This window comes from Spermophilus citellus (genome assembly GCF_964194105.1).
Source record: "Spermophilus citellus genome assembly, chromosome: 8".
Lineage (NCBI taxonomy): Eukaryota > Metazoa > Chordata > Mammalia > Rodentia > Sciuridae > Spermophilus > Spermophilus citellus.
The window spans coordinates 148,493,943-148,520,481 of NC_138189.1; the positions used below are offsets into that span (position 1 = coordinate 148,493,943).

The 26,539-nt window shown below is 41.0% G+C and overlaps 1 protein-coding gene across 6 annotated transcripts in view; it reads right to left on the bottom strand.

The window, feature by feature from the left end:
- Positions 1-5,271: 5,271 nt before the first annotated feature.
- The window catches only part of LARP1B (La ribonucleoprotein 1B), a 98,241-nt gene continuing 76,973 nt past the window's right edge, over positions 5,272-26,539 (bottom strand). For 2 of the 6 annotated variants that reach the window (XM_081303681.1, XM_081303677.1), the window contains exons 13-19: positions 17,349-17,518; positions 16,814-16,920; positions 12,500-12,690; positions 11,880-12,024; positions 9,626-9,735; positions 8,703-8,830; positions 5,272-6,685 (exon numbers count right to left, since the gene is read on the bottom strand). In XM_081303681.1, coding sequence (XP_081159807.1) covers positions 6,446-6,685; positions 8,703-8,830; positions 9,626-9,735; positions 11,880-12,024; positions 12,500-12,690; positions 16,814-16,920; positions 17,349-17,518 — 1,091 coding nt within the window. In that variant the 3' untranslated portion in view covers positions 5,272-6,445. The remainder of the gene's footprint in view (positions 6,686-8,702; positions 8,831-9,625; positions 9,736-11,879; positions 12,025-12,499; positions 12,691-16,813; positions 16,921-17,348; positions 17,519-26,539) is intronic. The other 4 variants (XM_081303680.1, XM_081303676.1, XM_081303679.1 and 1 more) reach the window with 3 other exon arrangements.

Genomic DNA, 26,539 nt, shown 5'->3' on the forward strand with positions numbered 1-26,539 from the left:
ACTGCCAGCCTGAGGTCGCCTGGAGGTCTTCTTTTTGGGTGCTGCTGCTGCAGAAGAAACTGCTACTCTGCATGCAACTAAAGCCCACACCGCTGCTGACCCCTGGTGACGCTGCCCCCACAGCTGCAGTTGCAGCTGCTCCTGCTGACCCGCTACCTGCTGCCAACAGCCACCACCACTACCGCTGCTACCAAGGCCTAGAGGACTGCTGTAGGGAAGGCTCCAGGTTTGGTTGTATGTGGCTGCAGCTATTTTGGGACACCAACCAGGAGCTGGGGCCCAGGTGCCAGCAGGTTTACCACCATAAAAGCCTCTGTTGGGGACCCCAGATGGAACCTGCAGATCTGGTATGGGGGTGCCTGCGGTTCTGAGGAGCCTGGGGTCTTCCTGCTGAGAGTGCTGGTGGCCCTTGTCTTGCTACTGCATCTCGGGGTTGCCCCTTTGCATGAGTGTGTCCCTGGTGGTCTCTCTGCAAGTAGGAGCAGCACGGAGATCTTGGGACTGCAGGTGGCCGAGCCTGATGTATCTGAAGCCCAGATGAGTGGGACAGGGACTGGGTTTTCGAGGGCTGATCTGGGTTTGGTGATCCAGAGGGATGTCAGAGACAGGGCTGAGAAACTGTTGAACACTGAGACAGTTCGACTTTCCAGCAAGATTTATTTATTTTTTGATTCACTAATCTCTTTACCATATTTGGAACAGTATGTTTTTTATGCATCAGTGTGTGGAGGACAATGATATATGAATGGTGTTTTACATTTTTGTTACATTCTCATGTCTTTACTTTTTTCTCCTTGTTCGTATTCTTCCTCTAATCTACTGTCTTGGATTTTCTTTCCAACTTTTCTCCAACCCACAGCCAGTCTCTGTTGGCTCCTCTTCCACTCTTCCTGTGAATTTTTACTTCTAGCTTCTCTCTTCCTCCTTCATGAATATCACATATTATTACATTACCTCTGTCCTCTCATCCACCATTTGAAATTGTAAATCATTTTAACAAATATTCTATTTGTACTCTAAATAGTTATTGAAGTCAACATTTTGGTTCAATGTGAGAAAGCAGTAGACACCTTAGTGGGAGCTATTAGGTTTAAGACTATATATTGTGTGCACTGGATGCTGTTGCTATTGGTCTCACCAGTAGAGGAGAAGTGCTGAAAATCTTTGGGGACACTATAGGTCTACAGGGTAGAATTTATCCTGACTCAGATCCATACTGCTAGATGGGAAAACACACTAACAACAGGAAAAAACAAGGGAATAAAACACCCCAAACAAACCAAGATGCTTCAACAACAGTAGCCACTGATAACACAATAGGAGAAATGTCCTAGAAGGAGTTCAGAATGTTTATAGTTAAATTGAAGTGTGAAGTATAGTATTAAAGGAGTGAAATCAAAGAAAAAATACAGGAAATGAAAGACCACTTCAATAAAAAGTTAGAGATCGTGAAAAAAAAATAAGCAGAAATCCTCAAAATGAAGGAATCAGTAAACCAAATTATAAATTTAACAGAAAGCATCATCAACAGACTAGACCACTTGGAAGACAGAACCTCAGACAATGAAGACAAAATATATAATCTTGAAAGTAGAGTTGGCCATGCAGAGAAGATGGTAAGAAACCATGAACAGAACATCCAAGAATTATGCGATAACATGGAAAAACCAAATTTAAGAGTTATCAGAACAGATGAAGTAATGGCAGAAAATTCCCCAAATCTATAGAATGGAAAATCAAATACAAGAGGCTTACAGGACCCCAAATGTACAAAATTACAGCAGACCCACACCAAGACACATTATGATGAGAATGACTGACACAGAGAATAAAGATAAAATCTTAAAGGCTCTGAGAGAAAAAAAATCAAATTACGTATAGGGGGAAACCAATTCAGAGCTCAACTGATTTCTCAACCCAGACCCTCAAAAGTCCTGAAATAATGTATTTCAAGCTCTGAAAGAAAACAAATGCCATCCAAGAATTTTATATAAAAATTAAATTATATAAAAAATTAATTATATAAAAATTAAAGCAAAATTAAGTTTCAGATTTGAAGATGAAATTAAAACATTCCATGATAAACAAAAATTAAAGGAATTTACAACTAGAAAGCCTACACTTCAGAGCATTCCCACAAAATATTCCATGATGAAGTAAAAAAAAAAAAAAAAGTGAAAACCAGCAAAGGGAGGATCTACACTAAAGGGACATGCAACCAAATGAGAACTAGGACAAATCAAAAACCAGAAATAAATCAAAATGACAGGGAATACCTGTCATTATTATTGATATCTCAATAATAACCTTGAATGTTAATGGCCTAAATTAATCAATCAAAAGACACAGATTGTCAGATTGGATTAAAAAGCAAGGCCCAACAATATGCTGTCTTCAAGAGACTCACCTCCTGGGCAAAGACATCACAGGCTGAAGGTGAAAGGAGGGGAAAACTTATCACTCATAGGGATGTGTAAACAAGCAGGGGTTTCCATCCTCATCTCAGATAAAGTAGACTTCAAACCAAAGTTAATCAGAAGAGACAAAGAAGGACATTTCATACTTCTTAAGGGAAGTATATATAAGCAGGACATAACACTTATAAATATTTATGTCCCAAACAATGGAGCATCTATGTACATCAAACAAACCCTTCTCAATTTCAAGAGTCAAACAGACCATAATACAATAATACTGGGTGACTTTAACACACCTCTCTCACTATGGAAAGATCTTCCATGCTCCGGAATAAACAGAATTAATATAATCAAAATGGCCATACTACCAAAAGCGTTATACAGATTTAATGCAATGCCTATAAAATCCCAATGGTACAGAATAGAGGACACAGAGACAAACCCACATAAATACAGTAGAAGACAGGAAATAATTAAAATCAGAGAAAAAATTAATAAAATTGAAACAAAAGAAACAATTGAAGAAACTGACAAAACAAAAAGTTGGTTCTTTGAAAAAATAAATAGATAAACCCCTGGCCATGTTAACAAAGAGAAAAAGAAAACTCAAAAATTACTAAAATACAGGATGAAGAAGGAAATATCACAAGGGACACATCTGAAATACAGAAGGTAATTAGATACTATTTCAAAAATTTATACTATAATACAATAGAAAATATCAAAGACATTGTGACAAATTTCTAGAGACGTATGACCCACCCAAACTGAATGAGGAGGTCATACACGATTTCAACAGATCAATTTAAAATAATGAAGTAGAAAATGCCATCAAAAGCCTACCAACCGGGGCTGGGATTGTGGCTCAGCGGTAGACACTCGTCTAGCACGTGCAAGGCCCTGGGTTCGATCCTCAGCACCACATAAAAATAAAGAAATAAAATAAAGGTATTATGTCCAACTACTTCTAAAAAATAAAATGTTAAAAAAAAAAAAGCCTACCAACCAAGAAAAACCCAGGACCAGATAAATTCTCAGCCAAGTTCTACAAGACTTTCAAAGGAAAATTAACACCAATACTCCTCAAAGTAGTCCATGAAATAGAAAAGGAGGGAACCCTTCCAAATTCATTCTATGAGGGTAATATCATGGATACCAAAACCAGCAAAGACACATTAAGGAAAGAAAACCTCACAAATCAAGGATGAAATAAAAAAAATCTTATCTTTGATAAACATTGATGCAAAAATTCTCAATAAAATTCTGGAAAATCACATACAAAAACATATTAAAAAGATAGTGCACCATGATCAAGTGGGATTCATCCCAGGGATGCAGGGTTGGTTCAACATATGGAAATCAATAAACATAATTCATCATATTAATGGACTTAAAAACAAGAATCACATGATCATCTCAATAGATGCAGAAAAAGCATTTGACAAAGTACAGCACACCTTCATGTTCAAAACACTAGAAAAACTAGGGATAATAGGAACATTCCTCAACATGGTAAAAGCTATATATGCTAAACCCAAGGCCAGGATCATTCTAAATGGAGAAAAATTGAAAGCATTCCCTCTAAAAACTGGAACAAGACAAGGATGTCCTCTTTCACCACTTCTATTCAACATCATCCTTGAAACTCTAGCCAGAGCAATTAGACATTAAAGGGATTCAAATAGGTAAAGAAGCACTCAAACTACCACTATTTGCTGATAACATGATTCTATATCTAGAAGATCCAAAAAATTCCAGAGTAACAGGATAGAAAATCAATACCCATAAATCAAATGCATTTCTATATATCAGCGATGAATCCACTGAAAGAGAAATTAGAAAAACTACTCCATTCACAATAGCCTCAAATAAATAAATAAACAAACAAAACACTTATGAGCATAAAACAAAATAGAACGAAAACCTGGGAATTAATCTAACAAAAGAGGTGAAAGACCTCTATAATGAAAACTACAGAACACTAAAGAAAGAAACTGAAGAAAACCTCAGAAGATGGAAAGATCTCCCATGCTCCTGAATAAACAGAATTTTTTTTTTTAAAGAGAGAGTGAGAGAGGAGAGAGAGAGTGAGAGAGAGAGAATTTTTAATATTTATTTTTTAGTTCTCGGCGGACACAACATCTTTGTTGGTATGTGGTGCTGAGGATCGAACCTGGGCCGCACGCATGCCAGGCGAGCGCGCTACCGCTTGAGCTACATCCCCAGCCCCAATAAACAGAATTAATATTGTCAAAATGGCCATACTACCAAAAGCATTATACAGATGTAATGCAACTCCTATTAAAATCCCAATGACATTCTTCATAGAAATAGAAAAAGCAATCATGAAATTTATTTGTAAAAATAAGAGACCCAGAATAGCTAAAGCAATCCTTAGTAAGAAAAGTGAAGCAGACCTTCAACTGTACTACAGAGCTGTAGTAACAAAAACAGCATGGTATTGGCACCAAAATAGATTTGTAGATCAATGGTACAGAACAGAGGACACAGACAAACCCACATAAATACAGTTATCTCTTACTAGACAAAGGTGCCAAAAACATTCACTGGAGAAAAGATAGCCTCTTCTACAAATGGTGCTGGCAAAACTGGAAATCCATATTTAGCAAAATGAAATTAATCCTCTCTCTCTCACACTGCATAAAAATCAACTCAAAGTGGATCAAAGACTTAGACACTGCACCTAATCAAATTATTACAGACATTATTACTGTATGTATATGTGACTATATGACCAGTATGATTCTGTAACATGTACACTCAGAAATTATATCCCATCTATGATAAAAAATAAAAAGAAAATAATAAATTCAGTGTACTGAAATTTGCAGCTTCTGCCAATACAGCATTTTGAATCATGCTGTGCTCAGTAAAAATGATATAATAAGTCCATAACCAAAACTCATTCATGAAATATAATGGTCTTCTACTAGCAGAACTGGATTATTATAGCTTTCCAAATGTATTCTAAATAAAAATAATTTAAAAATCAATTCAAATAATTCAGAATAAGTGCTTTATTTTTCAATCCCACAAAACTGAAACTATCATTTACATCAGTTACAATAGCAATAATAATTAGAAACCAATTTGTAATAACTCTTGAAAACACTTATGAGCATAAAACAAAATAGAACGAAACAAAAAGAAAAAGACTGAATACTCTTTAAATTGATGATAATCTGACTGCTGTGAAATGCCCACTTTGCAGATGTATAAACAGCATGTGCATTCAAAACAGAGGTTTAATTTATTTAAGACAATATTCCAACTAATCCCAATGCAGTTTTCAATTACATGTGCAAATTTATACAGAATCAAAAAATAAATCTCTCCTAATATATAACCAGCTTATTCCACACCAACACAACAACTGTGAAAACCACGAGGTCTGACTAAGGGGGAGAAAAATGAAACCCAGCATCAAAAGTGCATAGACTTCAATGTAACTACAATCTTGCCATTTACTTCCACTTCTATTTAAAAATTTTTTTTAAAAAGCTTCCTTTAAACTATACATCTAAAAGAAAAAAATGTATCTTTCATATACTTTTTCTGAATTTAAAAAACATATACGTAATCTTCCTTTGGTTTTGATAAGTTCAAATATGAATTGGTAGTGGGGCAACTGGATTCTTTAAGAGAGCTCTACAGAAGAGATGAATACAACATACTATATCTTCTTTAAGAAGTAAGAGCTGAAATGTTAAGCATTCCTTGTATTGCTTTTTAATATATTAAGGAATGCTGTTCTTGTAAACAATGGCTTTAAAGAAATACTGAGACCAAAATGCATTACTAGCAGATGTCTACAAAAGGTCACCAAAACTATCCTGGTTTGTGAAAACAGGGAAAACGTTTTTGGAATTTAGTCTTCTAGAAAAGATGTTACCATATTTCTTCCTTTCTACTTTTTCGGATTATCACAATCAAACATCAGAAGATTTTTTCCCAAATAAATACTGATGTAAATGTTGATTTCAAGGACACACAACTTTCATAAGAGTCTACTTCTCAGGCACTTCGCCATTCATTGAGATGGAAGCAGCACAGCTCTGGTGCGAGTCGATGGACTCCTGTGGAGAATTCCCTCTGGGAGAGTTGGCGGGCACCAGGAGCTGACTGGTGGATGTAGGCGCAGCAGCATTTAGTGGCTTTGGAGAATGAGACGGGGGTCTGTGCCGGTTGCTCTCCTCACCAGAAGTGGATGAATATCTTTTTCTTCCAAATTCCTCACCGATAGGGGGCTGCAGATCATGAAAGACAACAGAGTTGACAATTTGACTATTTTTCTTCCTTCAACATCTACGACCAAACTTTTTCAATGATGAAGTAAATAATTTTGGTCCTTCAACAGATTTTGTTAGTTTAATGAAACATTAACAGCAACTTAAGATCTTAAACTTGAATTTCCTAATGACAACTACCTACCGCATCTGCTCATTCTTTCACTCCACATACGCTTATGAAACCTCTCTCGTGTTCGGAGGCCCGAGCTACATACTAGGGCGTGCCATGGTTTGGATCTGACGTGTCTCTCAGAAGCTCCTGTGTTAATGCAGGAGTGTTTGGAGGTAGAATGGTTGGACTGTGAGTCCATCCCAGTCTGAATGGGCTGACTGGTAGTAACTGTAGGCTGGAGGAGGTGGGTCGCTGGGGTGTGCCCTGGAAGGATGCATCTTACCTGTGGCCCTTTCCCCTTGTCTGCTCCTTGGCCGCCATGAGCTAAGCAGCTTTCCTCCGACGACCCTTCCACCATGATGTCCTGCCTCACCTTGGGCCAGAACATGTCCTAAACTTCTGGAACAGTGAGCCAAAACAAACTTTTTCTCCAAGTTGTTCTTGTCAGGTATTTTGGTCCCAGTGACACAAAGCAGACTAACAGAGGGCATAAGCATAAGGCTGGGTTCCCTGCCTCCAAGAAAGTGTCTTCTGTAAGGCCATTTTTCCTCTTTATTCAACTTCTGTCAACTGTGAAGCATTTATGACTCTCGTCCCTTTCTCAACACTAAACACCTATCGTAGGCTTGCAATAGTGTCATAATGTTTAAATAACAGACGAATGCAAGCAACTGGGGAAAAAAGAGGCCAAGTCAAAGAGCAGGTTTCAAATTTTGTCTAGAAGTCCTGTGATAAGGGAACTGGAAAGTATTAGTGATGGTACCAACCGTAAACATCTCCAAACCCAATACCCAGAAAGCTCCCAAGCCCACTCAGACTGCAAGCAGAAGCAGGTGGAGGGCAAGAGGCAGTCAGCGTTTAAAATAAGCCAGCTTTGGACGCCTTCTCAGTTACAGACACTTGGGAGCCACTAGGCTAATATTTTTATTTGGAGGCAAGTTAAAATAGTAATCTCCCATCTTGCTCAGTCACTCTAGAAGAACGACTCTTAATTCCCGGGATATGGGCACCTCCAACCCCATTCCTGAGCCACCATATCCAGTTCCACAAAAGTACGAGACAAATAAATTACAACACCAAGCAGTAACGGGCCAGACTTTCCTTTCCTTTCTTCATTTGAGGTGTTCAGTTTTTCCTTTTCTTTTTCTTCCTTTGCTTTTATTTTCTTAAATTTATTCCATTACTTTTCAAAATGCTTTCCATTTGTTCTTGAAATCAAACTGATTTCCTGCCTACACATATACATATAACACTCTCGCATTAATCTTACTATGAAGAAACACTAAATCTATATCAGCACATTACAAAAATTATATGGAGAAAAGCACATTAAAAAGTGAAAAGTGGTGGGTGTGGTGGTGCACTCCTGTGATCCCACCTACTCTGGAAGCTGAGGCAGGATCCAAAGCTCAGGGACAACCTGGACAATGCAGCCAGACACTGAATCAAAATAAAAGAAGAAGGGCTGGAGATGTAGCTCAATGGTAGAGCACTTGCTTAGCATGTGTGAGTCCTGGGTTCAATCTCAAGCACCATAAAAATAAAAAAATAAAAAAGTGAAAAGTTTTTGCACTGCTAGTGAGAAATTAGTAGCATATCCAGATGAAAGTCACTAAATCTAGAAAATGTTTAAGGACGTGGTATGTTAAAGTGAACTGACAACTGCACTGTGGTTACATTTGGGAAATCTGAGTGAAGAGCATATGGTAATTTTTTGAGCTCTTCTCATGCCTGTTTCCAAGTTTGATTTCAAAACTGAACAGTTAAATTTTCAAAATAAAAAATTAAGATACAAAAATTATAAAGTGAAGTCACTGATAAGAGATAGAAATATATGAGTAATAAAAAGAGGAAAAAACTTACATCAATACGGAAGTCTTCTAACTTCTTAAAACTACAGAGGTATTCCTGAAGTTTTGGGTCAATGGACCCCGTCTTAGACTGAGAATATTTCAGATAGGCCCAAAACTTTTCTAGTCCATATAGCTGACCTAATAATAAAGAAGAATTTATAGATTTTATAGAATTTTGAAAAATGATTCATATGAAATATGATTCAACCAGCAAGAAACCATTTATCTTACAAAATATACTTTATCAATAGATCTTAAGAATAAGATTCATAACGAATTAACAATATTGGCAGCTAACATTTACTGAGCCTTTGCTATGTAACAGATATTATTTCAGTTATTCGGGATAACTTGTTTGTTTTTACCAGATTCCAGAGGCTTTCCTGGTTTCTTTCTGGAAATCCTTAATGATGAGGATATTAAGGATTAAATCCTTAATCCTATATGTCAAACTTAACTCGAATCACACATAGCCCTGTAAGGTAAGTGCCCTGTAAGGCAAGTGCACCTGTTACAGACGAGAAAACTGGGGCTGGCAGCTTGCCTAGGCTCATGTTGCTGCCAAGCACTGGCACTGGGGCTCGGGTGGAGCCTGGGGCCCAGGCCTGCTCTCCGCCCCCCTGTGCCCTGCTGACCTTATGAGCACGCCTGCTGGCGTTACGCGGGACGTGAGTTCACCTAACGGAACATCAGTGAGCAGCCATGTCTGTCATGGAATGTGACAAAGACAGCCCCCACGAGGGAGACACTGAGGTGTCGTTTCCCAGGGCCTTGGGAAGGGCCTGCCTACTGTATGGTACCTGTCATTTATCACGAGCCACATAGTGGCCTGAAGTCCTAGTAGTTTTCCTTAAAGACAAAAGCTACCAGCTCCTCCGTTTATTGACAGATTCAGATTGATAATTTTCAAACAGAAGATTTGTTTGTTTTTACCAGATTCATAGTCTTTTTTGGTTTCTTCTTGGAAATCCTTAAAAATTTCTTGTCTGAATTTCTTTTCCAGTCCATAACTATAAAACCGGAACAGACATTCTAACCCATACCTATGCAAAGAAAACAAAAGGTGTATAATAAACTTTTTGCTATAAGAATGCAACATATTTTGTGGCCAATGTGACACATGTGATCCTAAGTGAGACATGGGTTTTCAGTACGCAGACTTTGAACTGAAGGCCAATTAGTGACACTTAGCTGGCCTTGCTACTGGTTTCACTGACTCGGCTACAATACACAGTGAGTGTGCACTGGGAACCTGCAGAATGAGAAGAGCCCTTGATGGGCAGTGTGGCTTCTCTAGATGGGCACTCTCTCTCTCCTTGGTATTTCTGAAGAATTGCAAAATATTTGGTGACATTAGGAATATTCTAGATTTCCCCAAAAAAAGATTTATAATGATGTGTCTGTCCATTGTACTTAATACTCTTGAATATAATCTTCACTCTGAAACCACACTCTTGTGCCCTGGAGCCTAGCTGTGATCGACCCATTCAACTATAATGAAACAAATCTAATTAAACGGATCCTCAGAGAGCCTCGCTGCTTTACTTTTAAGTACGAGTGATAGCAGATGTACTAACAAAGGAGCTAAAACCTCTACTTAAGGCAGACAGCGAGTGTCGTGGCTTCTTAGTTCTAGGCAACAGATCGGCAAACTGCGGACTCAGCTTTCAACCAACAGTGATGAGCAGGACCCAGGAGTGGACCAGGCCGTGAAGGCGGCAGGACTATGTTTGGCTCAAGATGCCGCAGTTAAAGACCCCTCCGTCCTTCTGAGTGCCTCAGTGGAGCAGAGGTGGCAACGTTGCTGTCACGGGTAACCTAAGCTTGACCGGCTGTTTTCCACAGGCAGCAGCAGCGTATGTGAGTGTGTATCTCTTTTGTAACTAGCTTATTTCCAAAACGGACAGTGTTGGTCTGTCCAAAAGAATAAATAAGTTGAGCAAGCCACCAAAAGAAATGCAGGGCCACCAGCTGCCGCTAAGCCTCTGCTCTGCAGCCTGGCGTGATGTTGCTGAGCTTCTGACGGAAGGTCACAGGAACGAGGATGAAAGGGACACCAGGAGGCAAGGGCTGAGCTGGGACAGAATGACAGGGGGCAGGAAAGCAGAGCCCAGCACACCATGGGCAGCTGTCCAGAGGGGTGGAGCCCCGCTCAGTCGAGAGCAGGTGGTCCCAACCACCGCCACAGGACCGGTGGAAGGGAGGGGACTGGACATGTGTCAGGAGACACCTGCTTTTTCTTATCTCCAGAAATCTTCGAGACTGGTGTGGCTCTGAGAGGCTTCCACTAGGGGATATGTGTGCACATGCAAGGGAGGTCAGCTGTGTAGAGTCTGGGGAGAAGGACCTTATGCTCCCATTCAGCCCCGTGTCACCTCTGAGAAGGTTCCTATTGATGCACCTCCTGCATTCGTGACCTTGGGCAGGTTCCCCCTCACTGGGGCAGGGCTGGTCTGTGCAAGCAGTGAGATACGGTGGGAGTGACGGTGTGTGACCTCCTTGTACAAGCCGCACAAGAGCACACACTTATCTTGGATCACTGACTCAGGGTGAAGCCATGTTGTAAATCACCCTCTGGGGAGCTGCCGTGGCTGGAATGCAGATACAGCACAGCCCCCTGTCAATAGCCACGTGAAGGAACAGGGTCCTCCAGCCCAGTTCCAGTCTCCAGAGAGAACTTGGGCCAGAACTGCCCGGCTAGACAGTTCCTTCAGTCCTGACCCTTAGAAGCTGTGAACTCATAATGCTTGCTGTTTCAAGTTTCCCAGCTTTAGGGTAACCTGCCAGGTAATAGCAGGTAATGCATATGGTTCCTGCTCCAGTTATGTGGTGCTGCTTTCCTGGTTCAAAATCAGGTGACTTGGGCTGGGGTCGTGGCTCAGCAGTAGAGCACATGCCTAATACAGGCAAGGCACTGGGTTCAATCCTCAGTACCACATTAAAAATAAATAAATAAAATTAAGTTAAAAAATATAGGTTCATGGGCTGGGATTGTGGCTTAGAGGTAGAGCACTCGCCTACCATGCATGAGGCACTAGGTTCAATCCTCAGCACCACATAAAACTAAAATAAAGATATTGTGTCCATCTATAACTAAGAAAGAAATATTTTTTTAAAAAATAGGTTCATAAGTAAAATGCTTAAAAAAAACCCACTCCAAGTATAAACATATTAGAAAATATCTGACCTGTAATTCTCTTTTGCATCTTCCCAAGCAAGTTGTCTGAATTCCTCATACATCTTTTTATTGAAGTGATCTCTAAGGAAGAAGGACCAGAAACGAAAGAGGGTGTTCATTTCTTGGGACTGTCCAATTCCCAGGCATTTCCTCTCTGGAAAAAGTCAGAATATTAAAACAGTTTAAAATCAAATGTACTTTAAAAAGTTGACAGAGTAGATATTTTACATGGCACTGGCCAAATCATAAACAGCTGTCCATAGTAACAACAAGAATACACTAAATTTCATTTCATAATGTGCCTAAGCTACGAAATACACGAATAAAGAACACATATAAACAAATTTACTTAACGGTGATTATTTACTTATAAGTAAAACAAAATTAAAGAATCTTAACCAGGGCTGGGGTTGTGGCTCAGCGGTAGAGCGCTCGCCTTGCACACCTGGGTTGGATCCTCAGCACCACAGAAAAATAAATAAGTGAAATAAAGGTATTGTGTCCAACTACAAATAAAAAAATAAATATTTTGAAAAAAGAATCTTAATCAGATATTAAATGACACGATGTAAATTTGCAGAGTTCTATCTTTAGCTATAACACTGGAGGATAAAGGACAAGCGTCTTACCACTCAGACATCTTCGACGATACTTGTGATACACTTGCTGGGTGAAGCCGTTTTCCTTCAGGAGCTCGTGAGAAGGGTGCTGGAACTTAGGGAAGGAATGCGGAGCACATCCACACCTTCCCACCAGCGGCACCCCTCCCGAGGGCGGCGTGTTGGCACTGCTGTTTGAGGAGGGGGAGAAAGTCTTCAAACTGAAATATTCAGAACCAGTGTGTCAACCCCTTTGTCCTGAGCAGTGCAAAAGCAAGCCCCCCCCCCCCCCCCGCCCCGCCGGAGCTCAGCTGGTGGCAACAGATCTACACACACAGGGGTGCTCAGGCTGCGCTGGCAGACCAAGGGGGAAGCGAGAAGGACAGGTGAGGACGTCTCACGCTGAGACAATCAGGAGAAGCAGGCCACTGAGACTCATTACTCCTCCAGATCCCTGACGAATGCAGCTCAGATTCAGTGTTTGAATAATCGTTAAAGAACTGGAGAAATTTCCAATTTAACTTGAGTAATTAATGACACAAATGGATCTATGGAAATGAGGGACAAAATCTGGCATAAAACCGAGGTAATAATCTCATTATCTCAAAGACACACCTGCAACTCTCTACATCAGTTCCACCTCTGAAATACTCCTAAGTCTGTCCTTTCCTTCTCATCAGTGCTCCACTATTTAAATTAGGCCTTTCTCTTCTGTTGCTTGAATTAACTGCTCTCCTTGTTTTTCCAGGCTCCCTCCTCTAACGTGCCACCAAAGTTATCTTTGTAAGACATGGAGCTCCCTCAGTGGTTCTCAAAGCGTGGTCCGCAGACCCCTGGAGGGTTCTCAGGAACCCTGGGGAAGTCTGCAAGATCAAAGCTGTCTTCACAGTGACACTAAGACACCGTCTGCTCTTTCTACCTGTTGAAATTTGTCCTAGCGGTTTGTGAAACTGCTGATGTGACTGAGGCAGGGGCACTTGCAATGAAACAAAAATTAATGCCACCTTCAATTTAAGGAATCCTTGAAGCAGAAAAAGTAGGTTTATGAAATCTAAACCCTTGAGTACAAATCTTTACGTATGTGGCAAAAATGGGGTAGAAGCTGCGGTTTTGCAAGATGAAATGTTCTGGAGCTCTGTTTTAGAACACAAAGGTGCTGACTGCACACTTAAAAATGGGTAAGAGGGTAAATGTCATTATTTTCTTAACCACAATTTCATAAATCAGGAGAGAAACACAAAGCACTTTTGTGGCCCACTGAAGCACAGTGGTGGCCTCAAGGTGCCATTCAGGGGTGAGGGAACGTGCTGTTTTGGTCACTGGAGTGACGCTTTAAATTAGGAAAACAACCAATGATGTGGTCATTCAGATTTCATTACATGTCAGATGTTTCCTCTAAAATGAACAAAAGGGGTCTTTAATGACAATGAAAACGACGGAACACCTGTTTCCAACAACAAAATCGGAGACATTAAGCAAAAATGAGATCTTGAAAATTTTCTATCTGTGTAATTTATGAGCCTAATACCTAAAGACTTTTCCCATCAACACCTTAAGACTTGACTTCTTTTATTTTTTGGTAACTGTTAACTGAACCCAGTGGTGCTTTACCACTGAGTACCCTCACCCCCCGCCCTTTTTAAATGTGAGACAGTATCTCTCTGAATCTCAAAAGACTTTTCTAATAAAAGCAGTGGTGAAATTTTTTTAGGGGAGAGAGAGAGTGAGTGAGTGTGAGTGTGTGTGTTTGTGTGTGTGTGTGTGAATACACCCAGCATAGTAGTTACTGTTTTAAACACTGTTCACAAGTACATAATTCATCAACATTAAATACATTGCCAGTGTCATCACCCTTCACCTTCCCACCTTCCCCAACAAAAACTGTACCTATTGAACAATAACACGCCCCTCCCGCCCCCAAGCCCCTGCTGAACCTGACTGTTCTAGGCACTTCATGTCAACGGGATCATGCAGCGTCTGGCCTTCTGCAGATGAACTAGGCGTGCACCCAGACTTCACGCCCTTCCATTTCACTGTAAGTGTACGTCACCTGATGTTCGTCCAGTCACCTGCCCGTGCTCACCTGGGCTGCCCATCTTTTGGCTGTGGATGATGCTGTTGTGAAGAGTAACAAACCAATATTCTTCAGGTCCCTGTTTTACTTCAGAATTGAGCCAGAAGTAGAAGGCCTAGGTCCTACAGTAATTCTGTGTCTTCATGGTTTTGAGAAAATGCTGGTGGCTGCAGCACTTCATACCCCAGCAAGGCAGCACCGTGCCCAGTTCCCCACACCTCATACTTACTCCTTTTTAAAGATTATACATCTGTATTAGTCAGCTCTGGCTGCTCCAACAAGCAGCACAGACTGGGTGCTAACGCAACAGAACTCATTTCCTTACAGTCTCAGAGGCTGAAGTCCAAGATGGAGATGCCAGTAGGCTGGCTGGCGAAGACAGTCCCGGTCCACAGAAAGCCGCCTTCTTGTGTGTGCCCGCACGGCCTCTCCTCTGGGTGGGCCTGCAGGGTCTCTGTCCCTGCCTCTTCAGTAAGAATGGCTGGAGCAGGCCTCCTCCCTTCAGAAGGGCCCCGTCTCCAAGGACTGTCACATCAGGAGCCAGGGTTTCAACGCGGTTCAGTTCATAACGCCGTCCCAGGGGGTGCAAAGTGGTATCTCATGGGGATTTTTCTAATTTGTGCTTCTCTAATGATTAACTGTGTTAAGCATCTTTTCCTAGGCTTAATGACTACTTGTATATCTTCTCTGGAGAGATATCTACTGAAGAATTTTGCACATTTAAAAATAAAGTTGCTTTGTTGAGTTTTCAAAATTCTTTATATATTCTGGACTTGAATCCCTTAACAGATGTCTGATCTACCATATCTTCCCATTGGGCTATCTTTTCTGTTGGTAGTATCCTTTGATGCACGAGTGTTCACAATTTTGATAAAGTCCATTTATTCTTCTCTTTTGTTGCTTGCTTGTGCTTTTGGTGTCATACCCACGAAACTGATGACAAATTCAATCTCATGAAGACTTTCGCCTACGTTTCCTTCTAAGAGTTTTGAAGTTTTAGCTCTCAAGTTCAGGCTTTGAGTCCTGAACTTGAGAGTTAAATTTTTTTTTTTTTTTGTATATGGAATACAGCAAGAATCTATCTTCATTCTTTTGCATGTGGTTACCGAGTTTTCCCAGCACCATGATTTGAGAAGACTGTTCTCCTATTGAACAGTCTTGGCATCTTGGTCAAAAATAAATCGACCATATCTGAGGGTGCCAACACTATGCAATAGGTGGTAGCTGGGAATCAACAGTTACTACATATATTAATTATTAACAAGAAAATACACATGATAAAAACACAAATCTTAAGAAATCTCAGAACTCAACATTCTAACTAAATGTTAATGAGGGAATATTTTCCACCATTATCTGTTGATCTCAAAATACCCTGCTGCAGTAGACAAATCAAGAGTTCAAACAGAACTGGAAAACACTAGCAGCATTCCACTGATGGGCGGAAGAACAACACACTTTTTCTTTGAGGGGAGATGTGTTTGATGAGGATACAGAGAGACAGAGGTGAGGTGCTGTGGCCACTTTGTGTTTCCTCACCTCTTCCCCTCTCCAGCACACAACCGGCCCGCTCCAGTGGCGCCCCAGAATCTGTTCTGAGGTACATAACCATCCTAAAAAATTTAACACTAAAAAGAAAAAATACTTCCAGCTAATAGTCAGATAAGTTGTTTCCTGAGAAAAGGGGGGAAAAGTCAAAATAATAATTTCCAGGTATGATGGTGCACACCTGAAATGCCAATAACCGGAAGGCTGAGGCAGGAGGATCGAAAGTTCAAAGCCAGCCTCAGCAACCTAGTAAGACCCAGTCTCGGGGGAAAAAAAAAAAATTTAAAAAGGGCTGGGAATCTAGCTTAATGGTAAAGCAAATGGTAAAGCATCCTGGGTTCAATGCCGAGTACCATCATCATTTCAATAATCATGATTGTAATTAGTATCATTGTTTTTGGTCTCCATATTCTTTTTAGTGTGAGTAGATGGTTTAGCACATCAGTTCTGTCAATGAGTATCGACTAAGAACCTACCGAATGCCATTAAGAATCTGGGATCTTTCCAAAAATAACTTTTGTAGACCTCCTCCATAGTTTATAAATCTGAGCATTTGCATTTGTGAAAAGCAACTGAAATGGAAACCAGCTGGGCCCACTGACTCATGTCCTTGATTTCTTTTTACTGCTTATATTGTTCTATATTTTCCTGACGTTTATTTATAGATATTTCTGAATTCCATTAGTGACCATTTTCAATGGACCTTCAGATCAAGGTGGTACCTGACAGAGGGTGCTCGTGGCCCGTGGTCTCTGGAGTCCATGACCCAACCAACATGACACTCTAGAGGGGGGTCTGTGCTGTGCCTCGTCTTTCTCTTCCTGGGACTCTGAAGAAAACAAAATCAGACATTGCAATCACTGTCAGTAGTGTGAACTTCACAGATAAATTAAACCCTCTGCTGTAAGCCAGCTCAGACATTTTCATACTGTGGATGACACATTGTGAAATCACATGAAGTCACAAAACAACATCTCCCATACAAGTTGCAAAATTTAACAAGACCCTTTGCTAGGTTTGTAACACAAGGGTTGCAGGAAACACAACTTGATTCTCCATTACACCCTCTGATCACCTTTGAGGACTCCACCCAATTGTAAAGAAGCTCATTTTTAACCCAAGAAAACGTCGTGATGGTAAGTACCATTTTTAAATGAATTCTTACAATTTAAAAATATACATTTAAAAAATGTGATAGGAACTTGGTAATGTTCAGGGGTACGCCATGCAGGCGCGTGTTCCTGGCTGTTTCATTACCTGTAGATCAATGGCTTTTGGTTCTTTAACAACAGGATAAAATCTGGGTGTTTTGTCAGGATCGTGCAGCCTGGGTGTTCGGGGGGTCTTGGGTGTCCTTGCAGGATTAACCCTTGGAGATTCTGGAACCGCCGTGGGCAACGAACAGGCCACTGTTGCTAAAGTTTTTTCTGAAACATCAAACAACTTCTGAGCTAATTAATCAGTCAAATCTGCAAAATAAGTAGCTCTTAAAAGTATTTAGATGCTAGGAAGATATTTTACTTTGAGGATAACTCTTCAAATTCTTTTCATCAGAACCATTTAAATATATCAGAAGGAATTACTTTAAAAAACCCAGTGTTCATCTTTCTAAAGAAACACTGAGATTCTTTTTTATTGGGGCTGGGGATGTGGCTCAAGCGGTAGCGCGCCCGCCTGGAATGCGTGCGGCCCGGGTTCGATCCTCCAGCACCACATACAAACAAAGATGTTGTGTCCGCCAATAACTAATAAATAAATAAATATTTAAAAAAAAAAAAAAAGAAACACTGAGGCTCTCTGTTACACTCCCTAATCCACCTCCCTCCTGCTTTTCCTTCTCAGAGATATCCATGCTCTTAAATTTGGTATTTCAATCCTATGACTACATAGGTAACAATGTTATTTTGCATAATCAACTTCACATAAGTGACATTATATACTATATCCATCATTTTCCAAGCTTTTTTTCATGTTACATTCATGTAGATCTGAGTTTTCATTTCCACTGCTAATATTATTTTACAAATATATCAAAATATGTCCTTCTCCCACAGACATTTATGTTATTTCCCGTTTTTGGTTTAGCCCACCACACTGTGGCCAACCTGGTGGAGCACATCCTCTGTGCAGGTGTGTGCCTTTTTTACGGCTTATTTGGAGTGGATACAGCATCTCCAGGCTTTCTGATTACTCACTGCAGATAGCAGGCTGCTGAGGTTTGCAGACTTACACTCTCACAGCAGCCGGGGACAACACTGACCAGCATCCTGGTCAACACTGGGTTTTGTTCAGACACTTATTAAGTATTTTCTCAACTCATGGATTCAAATGGCCTCTGTCCCCAGTGGAGCTGGGCACGCTTTCCTCTGCCTGCTTACCACTCACACTGCCACTCTTGTGAGCCTGCCCTGAGAGTCCTTTGGCAATTTTCCTAGGGTGTTTGTGTGTGTGTAGTACCGAAGACTGAACCCAGGGCCTTGTGAAATTGCTCTGTCACTGAGCTATAGCCCCAGCCCTTTTAAAATTTTTTTATTTTGAGACAGGATCTAAGTTTCTGAGGCTGGCCTAGAACCTTCGATCCTCCTGCCTCAGCCTCCCCAGTAACTGGGATTGCAGGTGTGCACCACCTCTCCTGGCTTTGGGTTGTTTTACTTACTGATTTGTTCATGAAAATCTTAGGTAAGATACTAAGAAAGTCTGAGGAGGGATCAAGTGGTGGTGACAAAAATCCAGGTTCTATTGCTTATGTGGTTTTTCTTCACACGAACTAACTTCTTTTGATTTATATAGCAACCTTTTGTTCTTTCATTCAACAAGATAATATTAAATGCCTACTGTCTGCCAAGCACTATTCTAGGCACAAGTTTATAAAACCAAAAGTGAACTTACCCACTTGCCAACTCTTCTCTCAATATTGTCCTCACTGTTACCAGAATGATTATTCTGAGAACAAATTTGGGCACATTTCTACTAAACTCCTTCACTGTTTCCCCTTTGCCTCTAGAAGCTTAGATGCTTATCCTCCTTGACTTGCCTCCTCTGTCCTTCTCCACCACAACCCAGATGACCCAAGTAGCGCCCAGTGATCTGGTCCTGGCTCCTTGCTCCACGTACTTTCTAAGCTTCTCCCTGTTCTGAAGGTTCCCGACCGTCAACTTCTGTGTGCTCAGCTGGACACATACCCTTCCTCCGACACCCAGCACAGGTGTGAGACACTCCCTGAACATTTCTTGCCAATAGAATTAATTCTTTTTGAGCCATTCATGGTTCCTGCTACAGTTTGGATCTAGAATGTCCCCAAAGGCCCATGTGTTGAAAGGCTTGGAATATAGCTCAGTTGGTAGAGTGCTTGCTTCACATTTACAAGGCCCTGGGTTCGATCCCCAGCAACACACACACACACACACAAAAAAAGGCTTGGTCCTCAGCTTGGAGCTACCGGAAGTGAAGAAACCACTCAGGACTAGGGCCTCATGGAAGGTCAGATAATATGGGGTGTGCACACGGAAGGGATATCAGGGCCTGCTTCCCAGCACATGAGATGAACAGGGTTCCTGCCACAGGTTCCCATCATGATGCGCTGTGCTGCTACAGGACAAAAGGCAATGGCCATGTCACCATGAAATGAAACCCTTGAAACCCGGAAGACAAAAACACTTTCCTCCTTATAAGTTGATTATCTTAGTATTTTGTTGTTACAGTAACAAAAAGCTGACTAACACAGTTTCATGTATTAAGTTAAAATTCATTTTCTAATATATCATCCTCTAGACCCCTAGAGCAAGTCTCCCTGCTCCCTAAAAACACAGCCACAATCTTATTGAACATCCGAGGAGTATCTCCTCCCCAAACGAAGGCTCATCTCAACTGAATTGTTCTCACAACATTTCCTTATACCCAAATGATACACAATCTTAAAAATATGAGCATATACTGAAAAAAATGTTAAATCTAGTACTTTTATAAAAGAAATATACAAAGATATAGAAACAGCAACTACCTGGAAAGACTGAGCTTCCTAGCACCAGATTATGGTATCTAAATTCCATTTTCCACTATCAGGTCTCCTCAAAAAAATAAAGTCTGGTGCAGAAAATTCATAATATGAGCCCAGGAAATCTTGACCCAAAAAGTAATTAAATTTTGTTTTGTTTTATTAAAACACTAATACAGGGGTACTTGCGAGACCTAGGTTGGATCCTCAGCACCACATAAAAATAAAGGTACTGTGTCCAACTACAACTAAAAAATAAATATATTTTTTTAAAAAAATACTGTTAGAGGTCATAAACAGACTTTAGGGTTCCTACCAGTTAAAACAAAGTTATGTGGCCACCGTAAACAATGATTGAAATGGATTAAAAACATCAGATAAATAAGCTCCATGGGTTCATAATGACAGTTTAAAACTCAATTACATTTGCAGGTTGCTAGGACATCAGCTTCTTATTCTGAAAATCGATCAACTGAATTTGTAAGGGAAGGATTTGCCCTTCCTTTTGTATAAAAGTTGAATGGCAGGGTAAACCAGGAGTTGATAAAGATCTTGAAAGAAGAATTCTCAGTAAGAAGTGTCAAAGGATTGACAGAACCAGAAGGTGACTGTGTGCAGCTCGGCTGAGACAGAGGCTGCGGGAGCTCATGACGGCTACCGGCTCCTGTTTGGTGAAAAGCCAGAGAGGAGCCGAGTTCCCTTCCATCATCAACATGCGGCAGACGATGAAGGGTTTCCAAAAGGGACCTAATCCGGAAACAGATGGGCAGGCAAAGGTGTAAAAAGAATGCAGACGCCTGGCACCAGCTGACCGCGGGTGAGAGGGGCACGCGGAGTTCACCAACAAGTCCCTTCACTTTTACCTGAACCTGGACGTTTCCACTGACAAAAGTTAAGTTTCATCTGTCTTACATTTGTTTTATTCGAGGTTTGTTTGGAATGACACTTACCCACTAATAAAGATAGATGTGTCAATTTTATGAAGACTGGAATCTACAAAGTGCTTTAGTTATCTAAAAAAAAAAACGTTTTACAAAATTTTTTACAGCATGTTATGTATCGATTCATAATATTTGACATAATTATTAAAAATAGTTCACTGTAAGCACAAAAAATTTATGGCAGATATTGACATTTCATTAGAAATGTAGATGTACAGTTAGGGAATATTAACATATCAACATTTTTGCCAACTACAAGTTGGGGCGGACGTGTGAACCTTATTTAGATGTTATAACTCCTTTTAATCAAAATCCTAGGTGGGCTGGAGTTGTGGCTCGCCTAGCATGCATGAGGCACTGGGTTCGAACCTCAGCACCACATAAAATAAAAAATAAAGATACTGTGTTTCCTCTTAAAACTAAAAAAGAAAACCAAAAAAACCTTAGGCCATCTCTTATACATGTATTGTCACAGTAGCATATTTTCATAATAGGCAATGCTGTAAACAATCCAAACATCTACCAATTATTGATTGGGATTGACTACTGGGATTTTTTTTGTGGGGGTGGGTACTGGGGTTTGAACCCAGGGGCACTCTACCACTGAGCTACATCCCTAGACCTTTTTTATTTTTTGAGACAGGGTCTCACTAAGTTGCTGAGGCTGCCTCGAACTTGTGGTCCTCCTGCTTCAACCTCCCAAGTTGCTGGGACTATAGGCCTGGCCCATGGCACCTGGCTAGCAATAAAAGGGAGCAATATACTGATGCATGCAATGACATGTACGAGCCTCTACGAACCTCAAACATATAACAAGTCAGACACTTTACTATGAATCATGACTCCATTTATATAAAATTTCAGGGAGATGCAAAACTACAGAGAAAGAGAGTAGGTGACACTGCCTATGGCTGACGGTGAATGTGGGACTGATGGCAAAGGAACAGGAGGAACCTTTTAACAGGGGTTTGTCCTAAAACCGGCCCGTGGGGCTGATGCACAACCATACAGATTTATCACAACTCATCCATTGGCACTCTTCAGGAGGTTTCATTACTACAGTATGTAAACTGCACTTCAGAAACGCCACAGCAGGTGCAGTGGTGGTTGCCTGTAATCCCACAGACTTGGGAGGCCGAGGCGGGAGGGTTGCGAGTTTAAGGCCAGTCGGGGCAACAAAAATAAAAGGGCTGCGGATGCAGTTCTGTGACCCTCTGCTCTTCAGGGCACCTCAGTTGTGACTGTTGACCCCACAGTTTTTGCTAAAAGCTTGTAAGAGGACAGTGACACTACAGAGACTCGGCTGAAGCAGTGATTTGAAGTGTGGTCCCTGCAGCACCCCGGCATGTCCTCAGACCCCACCTCATGTGCTGGATCCGAATCTCGGTACAGAGCCTTTAACCTGTTTCAGCAGTTAAATTTAAGAACCACTGGATTACGGTGTATGATTTTGGACTGGGGAGTATGATCTTGGAGTAAGGAGTATGACTTTCTATTACTTAAATTTTCCAAAATTTCGTCACTACTAAATCAAATCCTCACACAGTTTCGTAACTTGGCTATGACAGGCTTGTGTCACCCCCTGTATTAGAGACAGGATTGCCTGTCTCCCTCTCCTTTACTGGGAACTGAACCCAGGGGCACTTTACCATTGAGCGGCATCCCCACTCCTTTTTTTTTTTTTTTAATTTGAGACAGGATTTTGCTGAGTTGCTGAGGCTGGCCTTGAACTTGTGATCCTCCTGCCTCAGACTCCTGAGTAGCTTGGATGACAGGGGTGTACCACCACTCGAGCAGGAACAGTCTTGATGAAAACACAACTTAACACGATGCTGTCAGTGTCCACAGGGAGCTAATAGAAAATGCCACGTAAGGACTGGCACTTCGAGTTCTTTCCCAATAAAAACACTGCTAAAGCAGAGTTTAGCAACCTTTTTCTCTAATGCCAGACAGTAACTATTTGGGAACTCTGGGTCACGGGGTGTCTGTTGAAACAACTGCCTTTTCAGCAAGAAAAGTTTCAGCCACAGGCAAATGTAGGGCATGGCCTGTGTGGCCACTGCAGGCCAGTCTGGGCCCAGGGATGACAATACGCTGACCACTGAACTAGAGCAGTCGGGCAATTTGGATCCAAATATTGGATTTGAACTTTGCTTGTAAAATAAGTTTTTACTGTACTTCACATACTCAGTAAAGCAGAGGAAGCAGAAACATTGAAAAGAGATAAAGACGGGCTGGAGGGTAGGTAGAGCATTTGCCTAGCATGTGTGAGGCACTGGGACCAATCCTCAGCACCACATAAAAAACAAACAAATAAATAAAATAAAGATACTGTGTCTGTCTACAACTAAAACATATATTTGTTTCAAAAAATAGAAAAAAGACAATATAGAGGGACCCCAGTCAAACCTCTATAGATGTAAAGGCAGGGCTGGGACTGGGGCTCAGTGGTAGAGCACTTGCCTAGCACGTGTGAGACACTGGGTTCAATTCTTAGCACCACATAAAAATAAAGGCATCATGTCAATCTACAACTAAAGAAGAAGAAGGAGAATCATCATCATCATCATCATCATCATCATCAACCACAGCTAGGATAAAAACCACACTTATTAAAAATAAGTCAGACACTGAAGAAGAAAGGATAATGAACTTGAGGACTCAGGAATAAAAATTACCTAGAAGAAAACACAGAAAAGGGATTAAAAAGGAAAAAAAAAAAAAAAAACAAGCATTAGTGAGATCGGAAACTACTCCAAACTGCCTGACTTATGTGTAATTCAAATCTTTAAAGAAAGAGAGGAAAGAGCAGAAGAGAATTCCCGATTCCATAATTTAAAAGAATGGCTGAAAATATTCCAAATTTGAAACCCCAAACTCAATGAGCCAAAGTATAGGCAACATGAAGAGAACACATCAAGGCAATCATAATTAAAGAATGATTAAAAACAGAATCAACAGAAATTTTTGAATCTCTATAGCAGAGAAGAAAATAATCAAAAAGACACTGGCTAAGGCTCAGGAAGCCGTGGGAGACCACGGTCCAGGGGAGGAAAACAATGCAGGCCTGGAAGTTAAATGTCTAATAAGTAGTAGCTGAAAATTGCCCTGCTCAAGAGAGGACTCTATCCTGGATAAACCCTAGAAATCCCTACGCTGACCTGTTATGCTGAACACTTGGGACAAAAATATCTTGAGAGAAGCTGGACAGAAAAAATGCTACCTGAGTGACTGGATGTCTCCATCCAAACCCACGGGGGAGCGCTGCGGGTGCTCCGTGGTCCAGCGCTTGCCCAGCGTGGGTAGCCTGGGGCTCATCTCCAACTCTGCAAAACCCGAAACACAAGCATGGAGGCCAGAAGTGGCCAAGGTTTGTGTTTTTGTTTTTTCCCGTGGTGCTGGGAGGTGAACCCAGGGCCTTGTGCATGCGAGGCAAGCACTCTACCAACTGAGCTTCGTCCCCAGCCCCAGTGGCCAGGTTTTAAAGTGCTGGAGGAGAAGATCTGCTGACCCAGAACTCCATCCCCCGTGAGATGGATGAGGGTGAGACACCATGGCACGGGAATAGATCACAGCCCACTGAACTGCACCAGAGGGATCACTCCAGCAGGAGAGGGAGGAGCCCAGAAGGAGCCCGGAACTCACCAACGGAGGAACAGCAAGAGAGATGGCCAAGTCCAGATAAAGAGAAGAGATATTCTCCTTTTAAATCTTAAAAACATGCTTCATGGCTAAAAGTGAAAGATGTCTCATCATCAGATGGGTTTTCAATGTATGAAATATGATACTTAAGATAAACATCACATAAGGAAGCCCAGGGGGTGAAAGTTTCTACTGTCTCATTGAAATAGGAAAACACTGATTATTCATAAAGTATAAAAAGTTGACATATTTTGCAACCCTTAGACATCCACCAAAAATATTACATGAAAAGATGCATATGTCCAAATTCATACTAGATATGTTAAAATGGAATGCAAAAAACCACAGCTAAGACAAAGGCAGCAAAGGGGAAAAAAAGAAAGAAAACACATAATAAAAAGGTAGAACTAAATCCAAACCTATCATGATTACATTAAATCCTCTGAACACCAGTTAAATGCAGACTGTCAGACTGAACAAGAAGAGGACCCAACCATGGAGCTGGGGTTTGGCTCAGCGGTAGAGGGCTCACCTATCACATGTGAGGCCCTGGGTTCGATCCTCAGCACCATATATAGATAAATAAAATTTTAAAAAGTTATTGTGTCCCATTCCAACTAAGGGGGAAAAAAAAGAATAGGACCCAACTATATGCTGTCTGTAACCAACTCACTTAAAATAGAAGGATGCGGCTGGGTGAGGGGAGGATGGAGAAACCTATCACACTGCCATGCAGAGAAAGCTGGGATGGTTACGTGAGCATCAGACATTTCAGAGCAAAGACCAGGGAGAAAGGACCATACCTAACCGTACAAGGTCACATCACCCAGGAGACACAGCAGACCTCCAGGCGTAATGCACCTGACAAGACAGCGCCCATGTCGATAAAGCTAAACCCCACTCAACAGAAAGGAGAAGACACCTGTGCCATCACAGCTGCTGACTGCCACCTTCCTCTCATGAATTCGCAGAACACACCAGCACAACAGGGACATCACCGACCGCTCCACTCACACCCGCGTGGTAAGTGCACTTCTTAGATGCACACGGTACATTGACCAGGGCAGACTATATCACAGGCCTTTGAATTAACCTCAACAAATTCAAAAGAATTGAAACCATGTAAGTTATGTTCTCTGACTATAATGGAATTAAACTCTAAATCAATAATATTGATAACTGAAGGAGAAAATTTTCCAATCACTTGGAAATTGAATTACCTAGATAATCTACAGATTAAAGCAGAAGTCTTAAAAATTTGAGTTTAGAAGCCAGGCATGGCGGCACTCACCTACCTGTAATCCCAGCAACTTGGGATGCTAAGGCAGGAGGACTGCAAATTTGAGGCCAGCCTCAAAAACTTAGTGAGGATCTAAGCAATTTAGCAAGACCCTGTCTCATAATAAAAAATTTTAAAAAGGGCTGGGAATGTGGCTCAGTGCTTAAGAAATGCAGCTAAATTAGTGCTTCAAAGGAAATATGTAGGATTAAATGCTTTTATGGGAAAAGCCTGAAGTTGATAATTGAGACTCCTGTCTTTAACAGGTATCAGGAAAACACCCAAATTAAGAAATAAAACAAAAGCACTTCTAAATAACTGATGGGTCAAAAAATATTTAATAAAATATATTTGGAATTGAATGAAAATGGAAGCACTTTCAAAATCATGAGCTATACCTAAGTGAAAGTTCTGGAAGGAAACTTGCAGTACTAACTGCTTATAACAGAAAAGAACAGCATCAAGTGAAGGATCTAAGTTTCAGGAAGGATAACTAGAAAGTGAGGAGCAAGATAGGCCCAAACCAGGATGGAGGGAATAATAAAGAGAAGAAATTTAAAAAACAGGAGAAAAAAATCAATCAATGAAAATA